Source organism: Vombatus ursinus, unplaced genomic scaffold (assembly GCF_900497805.2).
Source record: "Vombatus ursinus unplaced genomic scaffold, bare-nosed wombat genome assembly UNPS02014779.1, whole genome shotgun sequence".
In the NCBI taxonomy this organism is placed as follows: domain Eukaryota; kingdom Metazoa; phylum Chordata; class Mammalia; order Diprotodontia; family Vombatidae; genus Vombatus; species Vombatus ursinus.
In genome coordinates this window covers 46,722,898-46,740,063 of record NW_020954557.1, presented here as the reverse complement: position 1 = coordinate 46,740,063, position 17,166 = coordinate 46,722,898, and the positions used below count along the sequence as shown (strand labels likewise).

Sequence of the window (17,166 nt, the reverse complement as noted above, 5' to 3'; positions counted from 1 at the left end):
TTGTATTTATTGGGCATCCTCAAAAATTAATTGTGTAAGGGAAGCCCAGTGCTTCAGGCCATGAAGCCAAGCCAAGGCACTACAGTCCTACTACTGGTAGAGACAATAATAGTAATAATAATAATAAGTAATAACAATAAGAGATTATAATAGCAGGCATTTGTATAGTACCTTAAGGCTTGCAAAGTGCTCTAAATATGGTATATTAAATGATCTTCCCAACAACCTTGTGACATAGGTGCTATTATTATCCATTTTACAGATGAGGACGCTGAGTCAGAGAGGGATCTAGTGACTTGCCCAGGGTCCCACAGCTAAGTAAATGGAATTTGAATTTGGGCCTTCCTGACTCCATGTCCAGACTTTACCACCTAATTATCTACCAAAGAGAAATTCTTTGGCCTAGTTTTAAAATTTCATCCCTCAGTATTTGAATATTGTGCCATTGGTATGTTGGGTTACTGTCATAGGATTGTAGACCTTGAGCTGGAAGTGACTTTGGAAGTTGAATTGACAATTTTATAAGTGAGAAAACTGATGTCCAAAGAAATAAAGTGATTTGCCTTAGGTCACACAGGTAGTAAATAGCAGGCAGGATTTGAACCCAGTCTACTGCATGGAGTACTAGGTACTACATGTGCCACTTGACTTAGACCAGACCTGTTTTAATTGGGGTAAGGAACTCCTAGGGTGGAAATTCCCTCTGTCAATGCAGAGCTGTGACTGCTCTTCATCTTCTATCTTAGGGAATTACCAGGGCCACTGAGAGGGTAAGTGACTTGTTCAGGGTCACACAGCCTCATCTGTGTCAGAGTCAGAACTTAAACCCAGGCCTATCTGACTTCAAGGCTGGCTCTCTAACCACTGAGTTATGCTGACATTTCACTTACCACAAAATAAATAACTACATCCCATGGAAAATGCTATTTCCTGTCATTAAAATGCATTTCTAAGATATAATATTAAAATATATCTTTCATTTTGCACCTTTACACACACACGCAGTGTTGCACCTTATGCTTTTGTCAATCTTGTATACTCCTGTCCCAATTACATCATTCAGTCAGTCAACAAGCCTTTATTTAGTCCTTACTATATGCCAGACACTGTTCTGGTGGCAATTTATTCTAATTGCATACAAAGTAGCCAGAAGGGAATAGCACATCCCTGGCACATAGTAGGCTCTCAAAAAATGTTTCTTGATGACCAAATAAACAGTATCAAGTGTGCTGGCCTTGGAAACCCAATCTTCTCACAGCCATACTATACATTTTAAGAGCTATTTATTTAATCAGCATTTTCCATGGCCTGGGAGAGAAGCACAATTTGGAGGGGAATATGGTAAGGCTCAGAAAAGTTAGATAACTTACAAAAATCACCCAGCAAATGAGTGGAAAAGCCTAAATTAAACCTTGCAGCTCAGGGAATTTCTTTATCAAGCAGAGTCCCTGGTGCCTCTTCAATAGAAGAGCTGCTGACAGCTGGTTTTTCCCTGTCATTGCACTGAACTGCATGACTCCTGTAGCCAAGGAAAAAGTAGGCAGTTGGTAATAACAACAACAAAAATCTATTGATGATCTAAATAAATACTAAATCTCTTAAAGCAAGAGAGGAATTCAGGGAGGGAAAAATGCTGACTATGATTTAGTGTCCAGGCCATTGTCTTTCCCAGTGAACCCATCCCTGGAGGGAGGGCAAGTGGTCCAGTAAGGGATGAGATTAGTGGAAGACTTGGCAGGGGAAGGGGAGCTAAAGGACAACTGACCTGCTTTCTCCTTGTCTCCTAATTCTGAGACTTAGTGCTCATCAAATGCATTAACTCACAACCTTGTCAACTGGAAATTAGATGGATTGAATTGTAAAGGAGTCTTGTTATCTCTCTGGAGCGTAGAATGAGTGCCCCTTTCACTTCTAAAAGGAAAAGGCTATCTGGGTTTAGGTGATGCAGGCTGTGCTTTATCTAGGCCATAGAGCCAATATTTGGGAGGTTATTTGGCCTAGGAAAAAAGAGCTAGGTTTCTGATAGCTTCTAAATGCATTTGTCGCTGATTGTTTATTAAGTGCCTACTGTTTGCAATGTACTATGCTAGAAGACTGACACCCCCTCCCTCCCCCTTAAGGACATGAGAGATTAATGGGGGAGATAAAACATACACTTTGAATATAATAAATGCATAAGAGAAATGTGGCAAACTCCCACCCCCCACAATCCCAGGACCTCATTCCTACACAGGATCCCTACCGTGCATTCAGACCAGTGAGTCCTGGGAGAGAGGAAAAAATAAGTTTTGTTTAAACTTTCTTGCTTGTTACCCCTGCACCGGCATCAAAGAAAATCTCTTCAACAAGGCTCATGGATTGTGCCTATGGTTTCCCCCAAAAGGTATAAGAGGGTACTTTTTAGAAAGGGAATCACTCTACAAAGTAGTGGATATTAGGTACAGCATAGTTATTTATTTCTTTTATTATAAAAAGAATGCTTACAGAATGAAAGACTCTGAAGCAGATATTAACAAATTCTTAAGAGGTGAAACATATTCCACGTCTTCTATCATTCTGTCCCAGGAGATGAAGATTCTCCAACGACTTGTGGGGGTGCTGAGCCTTGGAGCTCACATTCACCTTGGAGCTGTCTGAACACTCACACATACGAAGTCCCAATCTTCTGGCCATCCAGGAATGGCTTAGGTTTTCTTCTTCCTTTCACCTGTGTCCTCCTCTTGGTAGTGGTCATCCTCTTCTTGAGGAGAGCTTAGTTGTAGGAAGCACCTCCCAGCGGGAGAGCAGCCCCGATTCAAGCCCTCTAGGCTTCTTGAATTCATGAGGCTGGAAAGGTCTCTCTCTCAAGGTGACCGTTCAGTGGCCTGTGCTCAGGAAAATAAACTCAAAGCAGAACTGGTGCCTGGGAAGCCGAGGTCCGTGTTGATCACTGTCACCATGTGCTAGCTGGGGGCTGCAATGGCTGCTGGGGAGGGAAGGGTAGAGGGAGCAGAATCACTTCTTTCCCTTTTCTGGAGCTCCAAGGGACACCTGGCTGGATGGGATCCAAAAGAATAGCAGAGAGAGAGAGTCAGAGACAGAGAGAGACTGAAACAGAAACAGAGAGACAGACAGACATAGACAGACAGATAGAGACAGAGAGAAAGAGAAGAGAGACAAGAGAGAGAGAGACAGACAGAGACAGACAGAGAAGAGAGGGAGAGACAGAGAGACACAGAGACAGAGACAGAGACACAGAGACAGACAGAGCTTTTGGGCAGGTCTTAAGTTGTGCTGAGGGAGTGGCTCCACCTGGCATTTTTACTAATTATCTTCAGCATAGCCTTTAGTAGTGGGACCCCAGAGGACCGATAGGAGCCAATAGGTCATGAAGGATCTTTAGCAAGAGGCCAGCACACATGCTCATTGCCATGCATACTCTGTGGAATGGCTTCCCTACTATACCAGTATAAACTGCTATGAAATCAGATTATCCCTTTGAGTGATGAAATGGGTTATGGCAACATCAGTCTGGGATCTTTGGTAAATAGATAACCCTGGGAATTACAGTCTTAGTTTTATGATTCTTCCCAAAGTAGTGCTTGACTTGCAGCCTAGAAAAGTCATTGCTTTGTGTTCAAGTCAGCAATCTGGATATGGTCTGTTCACCAACATCAAGAAAAGCAGCATGGTATAGTGTTGGATTTGGGAGTTGGGAAGACCTGGGTTCGAATTCTATGGCTGACACTAGCTCTATGATCAAGTCACTGATCTCTGAGTCTCATTTTCCTCATCAGCAAAATGGGTATAATAATGATGTATATCCCACAGGATAGTTGTAAGGATTAAGTGAGTTCATGTATGTAAATTACTTTTCAAGCCTTAAAGCACTATATAAATGTTAGCTATTATTAGTATTTCTTGCTCTGCTCCTGAAGCTCGTTTTCCTTAAAGGAGTTATTAGCTCAGCTCAGCCTGGCTTCTACTTGACAGATACTCAGATGTTTTATGAATTACTGGGGAGGAGAAGCAGATCTCCTCATTTCCTCTTTCCATCAACCTGCATGGTATAGTGAAAAAAATACACAGACCTGGAAATCTGGAGGTCTAAAATCTAGGCCTGAATTTGCTGTATGATCTAAGAGAAATGACCTCACTTCTCTGGGCTTTTGTTTCCTCATTATAAAGTGAATGAGTGGGACTTGATGATCTCTAAGTTTCTTCTAGTATACTGAAAATAAGCATTTCTTTCTATTTCCACAGAAAACCCATATCTATGCACAAAAATCTTCATTTGAGGTAATGAATAGTCATAGAATGTTAGATTCAGAAAAGCCCTCTGCACTCATAGCAATTTGTGTGACTTACACGGCATTTATCATATGCTACCTTCTGGGTTTATTATATATGGACATATTTTAGCTCTTCTACTAGTGTATTGGCAGCAAGTGGTACTAGAATGCTCAGAGAGTCAGGCCTCGAGTCAGGAAGAGGTAAAGAGCTGAGTTCAAATCAGGGCTCAAATAACTCCTAGCGGTGTGACCCTGGGTAAGTCACTTAATGCTGTTTGCCTCCATTCCTCATCTGTAAAATGATTTGGACAAGGAAATGGCAAATCACTCCAGTATCTTCGCCAAGAAAACCCAAATTGGGTCATGAAGAGTATGAAACAGTTGAAATGATTGAACAACAATCAATCCTTTAATCCATCAATCAACAATCCTTTAAAATTTAAAGAAAATTTTTAGCACTAAAAAAATTTTTCAATTCTGATTTCTAGCCCTCCTCCCAGCCCCTCCTCCACCCATTGAGAAAGCAAGTAATATAATACCAATTATACATTCAATAACAGTTTAATAAGAGCCTACTCTGTGTGTGCCAGGCACTGTGCTGAGGGATATAAAAGACAGTGAAAGAGTTCCTGCCCTCAAGGAGCTTACATTCTAACAAGGTGAGACAACATGTACATATTTTTTTAAATTTTTAAATTTTATTAATTTATTTTGATTTATCAATAATCACTTCTATATGTTTTTGAGTTTAAAATTTTTCTCCCCCTTCCTCCCCACCACCCTCCCCAAGATGACTCACAATCTGATATAGGCTATACATTTACATTCCTATTAAACATATTTTCACATTAGTGATGTTGTAAGTAAAAATTAAAACCAATAGGATACATATTTCAATGTACATAGATTAAGTACAAACGAAATACTAAATAACCTTGTGGAGGGAGGGGATAGTGACGGAAGGCACTAGTAGCCAGGAAAGACTGAGTCTTAAAGGGAGCCAATAACTCTGAGAGGTGGAGGCTTCCAGGCCAGGGAGCCAGCCATTGCAAAGGTGTGGAGAGGGTAGATGGTGTGATGTAATGTGTGAGGAATGATAAGTAGGCCAGTGAATAAGGGAGGGGAGTAACATGCAGGAAGGGTTTTTAATGGTAAAGTGTTTTAAATGGTAAACAGAGAAGTATATATTTGATCCGAGTGGTAATACAGAGCTATTGAAGTTTATAGAGTGGGAGGGTTGAATGGTTAGACCATGGTAAGGAAAATCACCTGGGCACTTTGCTGTTTACTAGTAGTTCTTGTAACTACCTTGAGAGAAGGAATTGTATCTATTATTAGGATTGTGATCTTAGAATTCAAGCTGAAAAAGACCTTTGAGATCAGCTAGTCCCACTATCTACTTTACCAATTAGAAAACCAAGAGGTGAGTGACTTGTCCCCAGTCGTGTGGTCAGTCAGTAAGCTGAAGATCTGGAATTTGAACCCCAATGTCCTCCAAACATAAACCCAGGATTCCTTCATCTATTTCACACGTGTATACCCGATACCTAACAAAGTGCATTGTATATAGCAGGTACTTAATAAATATTTGGGTGGATAATTAAAATCTGTCTCTTCTTTGTTTTTATTCACATCCACTACACCACACTTGAGTTCTAAGTGGAATAAGGCATCAACTGATTCCAAGTATTCTTTTGGGAGGTCACTCTTTTCCTGGAGAATGAAGGAACATAGACCAATCAGATGTCTCCTAATGTTATTGCCAAGGTGCCAATTTTACTTCACCTGGAGACAAGGAGAAAGTTGAGCTAAGGAGAATGATTATTTTTTTCTTTTCTTCCTAAAGGAATTATTTCTGGCTTTTCAGGTTAGATTGATAGAGAATCTGATTGAGAAAAGGGATGACCTTCAGGGGAGATGCCTTCTCTTAACAGGTTTCTTAAAATTTTCTCACTTATAAGAGCCACGTATATAGAAAGTTGCTCTAGGAAAGTACCTTGAGAGGAGAGCAAAAAATTGGCAGGCTTCTGCTTAGGAAGGATGTTTTTCTGAGGGAAGGTGATATAGTGAAAGAAATACTGGAGTCAGATTAGATCCTACCTCTGACGCTAGCAGTTTGACCTTAAATAAGGAACTTAATCTCTCTGAGCCCCAGTTTCTTCATCTATAAAATGGGGATAATGCCACTTGTCATCTCTACCTCACAAGGTGGTTTTGATGGGCAAAGGAAATGAACTCAGGAGCATCCCTTCTACCAAAGGATATCGAGCAGCTTAGATGAAGCATACTGGAGGGCATGCAAATCATCAGTTTGTTTGGATCCACTGACTAAAGAGAGACTATGCTTTGAAGAAACTGTCACCTTCCCCTGGTCCTTGCAGCTAAGTCTTAGTAGAGAAGAAATGTGCCTGGGATAGGGGTGGGGATGGAGTCCTTTCTAGATACAAAGATCCTGTGGTTGAATGAATGAATGACAGAAAGAATTAATTTAAAAATGTATTTATTAATATACTTCATTGTGATTCAGGCACTGTGCTAAGAGATATGAATACAAAAGTGAGACAGACAGTCCTTGCCTTCAAGTAGCATACATTCTAACAAGGGAAGACAACACACATAGTAAAGTGATGGTCAAGAAAGAGTGTTTTGGTTTGGGATATCTATCTCCAGGGATAGCTGGGGTTAAGAAGTGGGATCCTAGGGCAGGCGTTGCAGCTGAATGGCTTAACTCCTTCTAGGCATGGGCCCTGGAGGTCTGGTTCGCAAGGCAATGTGGCAGTAGTAGAGTGGAAATTGGTCAGTCAGACCTCATGGTGCCTTGCATGTAATAGGAACTCAAGACATAGCTGGTAAATTTAATTAGACATCAGTCCAGAATATCTGTTGCTTGGCGTTATCGATGAATCAACAAGCATTTTTAAAGTGTCTGCCTCTTGTGCCAGGTGCTGTGCAAAAGTGCTAGAGATATGAAGACAAAAATAATAGTCCCTGCTCTCAAGAGGCTTACTTTCTCTTGGAGAAAACAAATGCATGTATAAATGTAACCGATAGGAGACCTTGCACCAGGTTTAGTTTGTGGTCTGATGAAGGCAGATTCAAGGATGCTCTGAAGCCAGCTCTGACCAGCTGGTGGCAATAGCCAATTGTTAACATTTCAGAGTGAGCATTTCTACATTAGAAATGAGCAGACAAATCAGGGCTCAAATTATTGTTTTGTTAGTTTTCTAGATATAAGAAAGGGGTGGAGGAAATATTAATGCAAATTGAACTTAAAAGTATGTCTTAAGTACTTTTTTTTTTTTTTCAGAGAGCTAGTTGTTAAAACATTTACCAGCACACTCCTGGGCAGATTGAAAAGGCCTGGGTTTATAGTAATTTAGTTTGTTCTTGGGAGCATACTTCTGAAATGTAAATGCCATCTGATTATGCCCCCAATTAGAAAGGGATCCCAGCCCTGCCAAAGAAAATTTCACTCTCTCCTGTGTGGCTCCCAGAGCTGTCCATACTATGTAAAGGTCACAAAGTAAAGGTCACAAAGAGTTAAAAGAGACAAGGTTAACTCCAAATGTCTATGAGAAAGATCAGTCAGATGAAATCTTTAATAGGAAAAAATTGTTGTCCTGTGCCTTGCTGCTTGCCCCTTTCGCTTTTTGCCTGTCACAGTTTCCCTTGTAGGTGTGAATTTGAGGAGACATTGCTGATATTGCTATCAATGACCCATGCTGTCATCCTCCTTTCTCTCTTAAAAGATCTTTTGAAACTCCCATTATGATGAAAATCTTAACCTTCAATCCTGATAAGCCATTAGTTTCTTCTCTTAAGTTGGCTCCTCTCAAGGTAACTAGTTTTTTTTTGGGGGGGGGGACTATTACATGTATATATATAGAATAAATAAAAAATAAATAAACAGAATAAGTAAAAAAATAAATAAAGGTAGTTTAGGGATGGAGGGTACTAGAGTTGGGACTGGGAAGGGAAGGTCATGAAAGGTTTTCTGTAGGAGGCTATGGTTGTTCATGGGATCATAGGTTTAATGTTGGAACAGACTTTGGAAGTCACCTAGACTCAACTCTCCCTAATTTTATAGGTGGAGAAACTGAGACCCAGAGAGGTTAAGTGACTTCCCTAAGATTACACAGGTAGTAACAGAGCTGGGGATTGCACCTAAATACTGTCTCCAAATCCAGCACTCTGTACCAGGCATTGTACTCCCTACAATCCATGGATTGACATTTTTTACTTTTGGATTAGCTGTCTTGTTGAGTAGACAAAGCCAAAAACATTTGACTGCAGGGACTGTGCCAATACTAAATCATTGCTATTCACAAATGTTTCCATTCTGCAGATCATGTTTAATTTTTTTGGTTATAATTCTATGAACTTTGTTGTGAAGTTGGGTTGCTCAATAGTTCTTTCTGCCAGGTGAGGGATATATTTTAGAAAGGGAAGAATTTGGCCAGTTGACAATTTTCAACCTATTAAACAAGCTGACCTCATCTATTATCTGTAGCCAAAAGAGTTTTGCACATTTATGAAAATAGAAGAGGAAAAATAGAATCTCTCTTTCTCTTTTCTTTTCTAGTATTTTAAGATTATAGGTTTAGAGTGCTAAGGGACATTGAAGGTCACTGTAGCTACCTTCCTCATTTTACCAGCACAATACAGGTTCTCATCACCACATGACTGGATTCTTGTAATGATGTCCCAATACGTTTTCTTGGTTCCACTCTCCTCCACCTTTATCAATTGTCCAGGCTTAGTCCTGTTGATAAATAGGATGATGGAGAGTGCCCCTTTCTGTCGGAGGACTTTCCTGAGGGCACTCCTCCCCCTTTTTAGGGGTTTCTCCAGGGGTGTGCTTCCAACTTTAATATTCTGTGAATCTATGAATTCCACTTAAAATATAGGATTTGAATCTGCATAAAGCCAGAATATGAGCTATAGTTGGGTTTGGTAATCTGTGCCCTCTCCATTTTCCATGAATAGCAGCTCTGCCTTCCAAAATCTTGCTTGCCTGTATTGTAGCCAAGGACATGAGCCAGGGACAGTGCTGTCCACCTTTCCTTCGAAGCTCTGACCCATTCAGTCTGAGTCTCTTTTCATGAGCTGGCAGGTCAATGGTATTAATTGTACAGTGCACATTTCTCTCACTAGCAACAGGAGCAGGAAGAATCAGAGCTCTGTGTTTTTACCAGAGCAGTGTTGTATGCCTCCAGCTACTACTTCCAGCATGTGCCAACATTTTTTTTTGACCTGGAAGAAGAATATCTTGCTCCAGGTAGCCCCAGGTCATCCTCAAAGAGGTGAGGAAAATGTTTCCAAAAAAAAGTACCCAAAGCACCTGCCTGTCCTCCCTCCCTCCCCCTTCCTTTTGCCCAACATTTGATCTTTCCTAAGGCAGCCTGAATACAAGGAGTCTTTGCATTTGTCTCAGAAAGCTCATGGGAACAGATCCTCCCCATAAGATTTAGTGTTTACCAAGCAATGACAGGTGGACAGCTTGGTGATGGATGGACAGTTGGGTGGCACAGTGGATAGAGTGCTGATCCTGGAGTCAGGAAGACTCATCTTCCTGAACTCAAATGTGGCCTCAGACACTTACTAGCTGTATGTCCCTGGTCAAGTCATTACCTCTGTTTGCCTCAGTTTCCTCGGTTGTCAAATGAGCTAGAGAAGGAAATGGCAAAACACTGTAGTATCTTTGCCAAGAAAACCCCAAATGGGGTCACAAAAAATTGGATATGACAGAGAAACAACTGAACAACAGTGGGAGATGACAGAAGACTGAGAATGACAAGTTTGGTGGCATTCTGTCTCTGTAACTTTTAGACCCAATCAAAGCAGAAGAAAGAGTGAGGTCAGATGACCTTGATAGGAAGAAGCAACACTTGAGGACATTGAATCTTTTATACTGATTGTGTCATGGGTCATAGATCAGAAGCAATATGGCATAATGGAGAGCATGCAGGACTGGGAGTCAGAAAGAAATGGGTTCAAATTGTCCCTCTGACACTTAATAATTGTGTGACTAAAGCTCTCTGAGTCTCAGTTTCCTCATCTGTAAAATGGAAATGATAATTCTTCTAACACCTGCCTCAGAGTTGCTGTGGGGCTCAAATGAGATAATGTATATAATAAAATACTTTGTAAACCTTTAAGGTACTGCATGAATGTTAGCTATTATTTTTATGATCATGAGAAGCAATATGATACAGAGGAAAGAACTGAAGTGAGGCTTGAAGTGAGAAGATCCAGGTTTTAGTCTTGGCTCTGTCCCTTACAAGGTGAGTGACTTTGGAGAAGTGGCTTCTACGCGCTTCAACTTCCTTGTCTGTTAATTGGCAGTAATTTTACTTTCATTCCTTGTCTTGCACAGTTATGAGATGCAAGAGAGAATGTTATTTAAAGGATCTTTAAACTATAAATTTTGATTACTAATGTTAGAGAGATCTCTGGGAAACATGATAGAAATTAGCCATTTCAGTCCCACTTTTCAGAGATGAGGGAGCTAAGTCCCAGAGAGGTGACTTGCTCAAGGTCATAGAGCCTGTGGAAGAGTTGACATTAGTTGTTGGCATTGGCTGATCCAGGGTTCTTATCAGATAATTTAGACACACTGGAAGCTCTGTGAAAGATGACAATCATCTTTAAGATAAATTGATTATTATTATTATTATTATTAATAGCAGTAATAGTACTATTTGGTCTGAACCTGCTATTTCATTGATAGAGGAAAACCCTGGAGTTTGGTGTAGAAATGATGTATACCAGTGCTGATGGACATTTTATCTCTAGAGTCTTAGAGGGTTGCTTGGACACTGAGAGCTTAAGTGACTAGACCATAATAATAATACTAATAATAGCTAACATTTATATAATGTTTACTGTATGCCAGGCACTATACTAAGCACTTTACAATTATTACCTCATTTGATCCTCACATCAACCCTGGGAGGTAGATACTGTTATTATCCCCATTTTACAGATGAGAAAACTGAGGCAAACAGGGGTGTCCAGGGTTAACCAGCTAGGAAATGTTGGAGGCTGGCCTTGAACTCAGGTCTTCTTGACTCCAGGGCCAGCCTTCTGTCCACTGTGTCATGTTGCCTCCCTCTGTTCAGTATTTTGTAAATAGTTACAAGTATAAGGACACAGATGCAATATTTTTGTTTTGTTTTGTTTTTAATGAACATTTAGATACAGATTGTCTGGCTAGTGGATGGGAGTGTGTGTGTGTGTGTGTGTGTGTGTATGTGAGAGAGAGAGAGAGAGAGAGAGAGGGAGCCAGATGTAACATTTTAAAAACCAACTGCATGGATGTTCTATGAAGACCCTAAGACAGTCACATGTTTTGTCTTGTTTTTTGTTTGTTTGTTTGTTTTTTTTTGTCAAGGAACACATGGAGTGGTGGAACAGTCAGTCATCTTTAAATAGAAAACAATCAGTTTCTTCTTACTTTAGGAATTCTAATTCAGTGAAGCCAGGGCAGCAGAGAGGAGGCTATGATTGACAGAAGACCTCTTATGACATTGACGTGGGCGAGGCCTCCTGCCTAGTGAAGGTTAATGTCTCACGTCCTGCTTTTGTCCAATAGGTCATTGCTTGCGAGCAGCAGTACGACTACTCTTATGATGCTCGATGTGACGTCTGGTCCCTGGGGATCACGGCTATAGAGCTGGGGGATGGAGACCCACCCTTGTTTGACATGCATCCTGTGAAAACCCTCTTTAAGATTCCAAGGTATGGCACTAGATGGCTCTCTTGATTCATTAGTTTGATGTTTGGGGGGAAAAGAGTCTAGTTAAGAAGGATGATAAATATTTCATAAACAATTTGCCACTGAATCCTAAGAAAGCTTCAGTGGAAAAATTATTTTTTTTTAGAAAGAGGAAAAATGGTCTTGTAAAAGAACCAACAAGGAATAATAACACCTTGTTGAAACAATTGCTTTCAATCCTTTCCTGATTTTCTTGGATGTTGATTTTCTCAGCTCCCCACAGAAGACTACAGATATAATTCTGGATAAAGGCATTCTTCTTTGTGTCTTTTATTTTTAAATCACATAATCATGCATTTCAATATTATTCAATTTGAATGTTATTTCAGTCTATTGGAGAAAGTATGGCAAAGAATGTGTGTGTGTGTGTATGTGTGTGTGTGTGATAGATATTCCATCTTTTACCGAGTGAGTCCATCAGAAATGTCATAGAGGGGCTTCTCACTCAGGTATGAATTGGATGAGACGGCCTTTGATATCAGGTGGTTCTCCAAGTCTAGCATTCTGTGAGCCTGTGATAACCTTCAATAATGATGTATTTTAACTTTATGATGTTTCAATGAGAGCAGCATCCATGGAGAAGAGTCATCTGTGGAGTGTGTTTAAATGTAAATGTATTTTATACATGTCTTTATTTAATAAAGGGGTTGTACATGAGCCTGGATTACATAGCAAGTAGGATATTTATTTTATTGTTTATATCTGGTTTTTCTTCTGAATTGGGTCTGCATATGGGCAACTTTAGAATTTTTAGTTACTGGAAAGAACTGGGGAGAGAACAATAAAAAGCTGCTATCTGAGGACCCTGTCCTAGGCTGGATGCTGATTGACATATATTTACGTCTTCCACATTTCATTTACAAAGGAAGCCTGGGGGCTGGCTGATAGCAGTTTAAAGGCGTTAACAATACAAGTGTTTGACCTTTCCTTATCTGCACAATCACATAGTTATCACCGGCTTTCAAAATTTCTCTTGATTGCAATTTGCATTTCTGATTAGGTCTATTTATATGCAGATGAGGCTCTCTAGCCTTCTGCGTCATAATGTTATCTAGGTCTTCTACTTCCACTCAACCCAGATGGGAACAGCCACCACTCTCTAGAAATGCTCTGGGCCTAAGCCTCTTCTCTCTGCTTTTACACCAACATAGGACTGGTTCTGGCAAGTAAAGGAGAGAAGGAAAATTGAGGTCTTCTAACAGAATGGCAGGTCCCTATAGGGCAGACAGGTGCATGACCAATTTTATTAAAGTGGGGTGCAGAGGCATGGGAGGAGATGTGTGGGTCACTCGATTTATCTTTTTGGAAATAGCCACAATGGTGATATAGAGACGGTATAGTTCCCCAGTAGAATATAAATTCCTTGAGGGTAGAGACTGTTTCCTTTTTGTCTTTACGTCCTTACCACCCAGCACAGTGCCTAGCACATAGCAACCCCATAAATAGCTTCTTAAATCAATCGATAGGAGCACCTAGGTGGTGCAGTGGATAGAGCAACCGGCCCTGGAGTCAGGAGGACCTGAGTTCAAATCCGATCTCAGACTAGACACTTTACTCTTGACACTTACTAGCTGTGTGACCCTGAGCAAGTCACTTAACCCTAATTGCCTTGCCAAAAAAAAAAAATCAATTGATGAATGAATGATTCATTCATTGACTAATTCAATTAATTCAATGACTAATTCAACAGATGTTTATTAAACCCCTGCTATATGGAATGCACTTTGTCACAAATTGGGCTTCCTTAGACCCTCCCATTGTCTAATAAACAAGCCAAATTCCAGTCCTCAAGGTGTTTATTTACCACCTAGCAAGAGTGAGAAGCTAACAACTCTCAATCCTATAGGCTTTAAGTTTCACAAGGTATGCTTTCTTAACAAGTACTCTTTGATGTAGGTGGTATTATACAGGTGATAAATGTGTACTGAAAGGCATCTGTGATTATTATTGCATTGTAAACACTAACTGTATGACCATGGGAAAGTAATTTAACCTCTTTGTGTTCTAGGCAACGTTCTAAGACTATAAGTTACAGAATAGCTGATGAGCTGCATGGGTAGAAGGAGTTTCCTCACGGGGGGATTCCTCATACCATTGAAATCATAGGTCTAGACACCCTACCCCCAAACCCCAAAAGTACATGGAAGGCTATGACATAAGCATTTTTGTTGTTCAGTTGTTTTCAGTCATGTCTTATTCTATGTGATCCCATTTGTGGTTTTCTTGGCCAAGTTTTCTTTGCCATTTCCTTCTCCAGTTCATTTTATAGATGAAGGAACTGAGGCAAACAGGGTTAAGTGACTTGCCCAGAGTCACACAACTAGGAAGTGTCTGAGGCCAGATTTGAACTCAGGAAGATGAGTCTTCAGGCCAGGAACTCTATCCATTGCGTCACCTAGATGCCCATGATATAAACATAGATAGAAAGTAAATTAGAGTGTGATTTACTAATTTTCTTTATATCATAAACATAGATAGAAAGTAAATTAGAATGTGATAAATACCTGGCCTAGGGTACAGAGGGCTGGTCTGATGTTAGGAAGATCTGGATCTAAGATCTTCCTTTGATACATACTGCTTGTGTGACCATGAGAAAACCACTTAATTCTCATGCTTTAGGTCACTCTCTAAGACAGTTCAGAAGAGTTGTGATTTTGTATTGGTGCAGGCAGTGTCCTATAGTGATTCAGATGCAGATTTAGACCCCACCCTCCCAATCTGAAAACAACAAAGACAAATCAAAATGGCCAATCAAAGACAATCAAAGAGGAGTACAAAGTGTTACAAAATTAAATGATGGAAAAATTACTTCCCCTTGGGGATACTTGGGGATGAGGTCTCTCATGGAAGAGATGCATCTTAGCCTTATCTTGAAGGGTGCCAGCAGGAGAGAGGATGTTGTTTGATATAGAAGGTGAGGAAGGAAAAAGTCTTTCAGTTATATATAGCAGCCTTGATGAACTAAATATTTTTGACTTCAACAAGAGAAAGCCCTGTTAGACAGTGGTTGTGTTATTCAGACTAACTATTAAAAGACTTCCTCCTGGAGATTGAGTTCTCTCTCCACAACACCTCTCTGTTTACACTCCTCCTTGTATTTGGGCAAATTTTCTCTTCCCTTGCAATTTCCTCACTCTCACTTCCTTAATCTATGTCATCCAGAAAGATATCAATGGTTCTAGGGATAGGGAGTAGCTTGGTAAATCCTGCAAAGAAGCAGCTAGGTGGTACTAGAGCTTTGGACCTCAAGTCAGGAAGACCTGAGTTCAAATGTGACCTCAGATACATATTCATGAGTAACCTTGGGCCAGTCACTTAAGCTCTCTTTGCCTCAGTTTCTTCATCTGTAAAATGAGGATAATAGCACCTATCTCACAGGTTTTTTATGAGAATAAAATGAGTTAACATTGGTTAAAGTATTTCACCTATCTTAATGCTTATTATTATTATTATTATTATAGCTGAAGTATGTTTTGGAGGGGGCAGGAAATTTGGTCTCACTTCTTTAGTCTAAGTTACAGTTTTATTTACAGAATCATAGAATTAGGAGAGACCTAAGAGACCATCTTATCTCACTCCATACATGACCATGAATCTATAAAATACCTAATAGATAGTCAACTAGCCTTTCTTTGAAGACCTCCAAAGAGAGGCCCTCTCAAAGCTGACTGTTTCACTTTTGGACAGCTCTAATTACTGAGAATTTATTCCTTACATCTAACAGATTTTGGGTCCTTTGATTTCTTAATATATCAGTCCTGGCATCCCTTGAGCTTGGCCCAGTCTCATTCCCATTTTCTGTAAAGGAGTCCAGTCAACAAGCATTAATTACACACCTTCTATGTGCCAGGTGCTGCTCCAAGTCTTGGACAGATCTTATAACCTGGTAGAGCCTTATTTTTCACAAGATTACATAGCTAGTCAATGACAGAACTGAGACTGGAAGCCTAGTCTCCCTTAGTATAACCTTTGACTTTTTACCTCTATTTAGTTCTTACATAGCTGCTGGCCAGGTCAATCAATCAACTGATCAGTCAGTATTTACTGAGTACCTACTATATATGCCTAGCAATCTGTGAGGGGCAAGTAATTGATAGCTCCAGACTTTTACGGGTCCACTTTGTATTTGGGAAAACAATGTAAGTAGAAACATAATAAGCAGGTTTTTATGGTCCATCTCTAGTCACATATCTCCCACTACTGAAGAAATACCTGCAATCCCTAGTCAGGAAAGGCAAGTAAATGAACACCAAATCAAAACATTCAGTTGTGGATTCCCTTTAGAGCATTTGCCTACCTTGCTTTCCTTTTCTTAAAACCAGGAGAAGTATACTGTGATCATTGTCACAAAATCACTGACTTGGTTGTGCTGGATCCCCCTGGATCAGGCTAGTTGATACTGAATGGTCAGGTGCTGGGGACATTAGCTTAGTGGACCAACATATATTCTATTTTCCAGCTCAGACAATGTTTCATTGCTTAGTCTCAGTGTTTTCATGTTGCTCTCAATGATAGACTCTACCCTTCACTTGCCACTGGCCGCGCATAAGCTAGACCCTGAAGTATGTATTGCTCTATAGGCCAGTCATTTTTCTTCTTGGCAGTGGGGCTAGGGTCAGGCAGAATAATCCAGTAGATAAAATCAACATTTGGCTCACTATTGCTTGCAAGTATGAGCAAAGTAGTCCTTCATTAGTTGGTTTTTTAAGTCTGTTGGCCCTACTCTGTAAATATGTGCATATGATGTTGATTTTTGTGGCCAAAATTTTCTTCCATTCCCTAGGAAGGCTTTTTAGTGGAAAATAGAAGGAGAGATCTGCCATGATGCTTGACCATCCTGTTCTGTGGCAAAATAAAGCCCTAAAAACCTTCTTTATATGTGCCATTGACTCCCAATTATCTACATGAATAGAGAAATCTGAATGGATAATCCTCAAACCATTTGTATTTGACTTTAGAACATATATTTCCTAAGCTGTTTAAATATGACCTTGTTTAATATTCTGTAAATACGATAATGGAACTTGCCTGTGACAACCTGATTAGCAAGGGGCTTCTGTTTAACTTTTATTAATACTTATTCTGAGTTGGGAGTAGGCAAGTCAAGCCCAGCGCCAG

General features: G+C 40.1%; 1 protein-coding gene across 1 annotated transcript in view; it reads left to right on the top strand.

Annotated features, from left to right (window-relative positions):
- MYO3B (myosin IIIB) overlaps nt 1-17,166 on the top strand; it is a 628,721-nt gene that overhangs the window by 54,695 nt on the left and 556,860 nt on the right. The window contains exon 7 of the mRNA XM_027865702.1: nt 11,866-12,011. Within this exon, the coding sequence (XP_027721503.1) occupies nt 11,866-12,011 (146 nt within the window). The remainder of the gene's footprint in view (nt 1-11,865; nt 12,012-17,166) is intronic.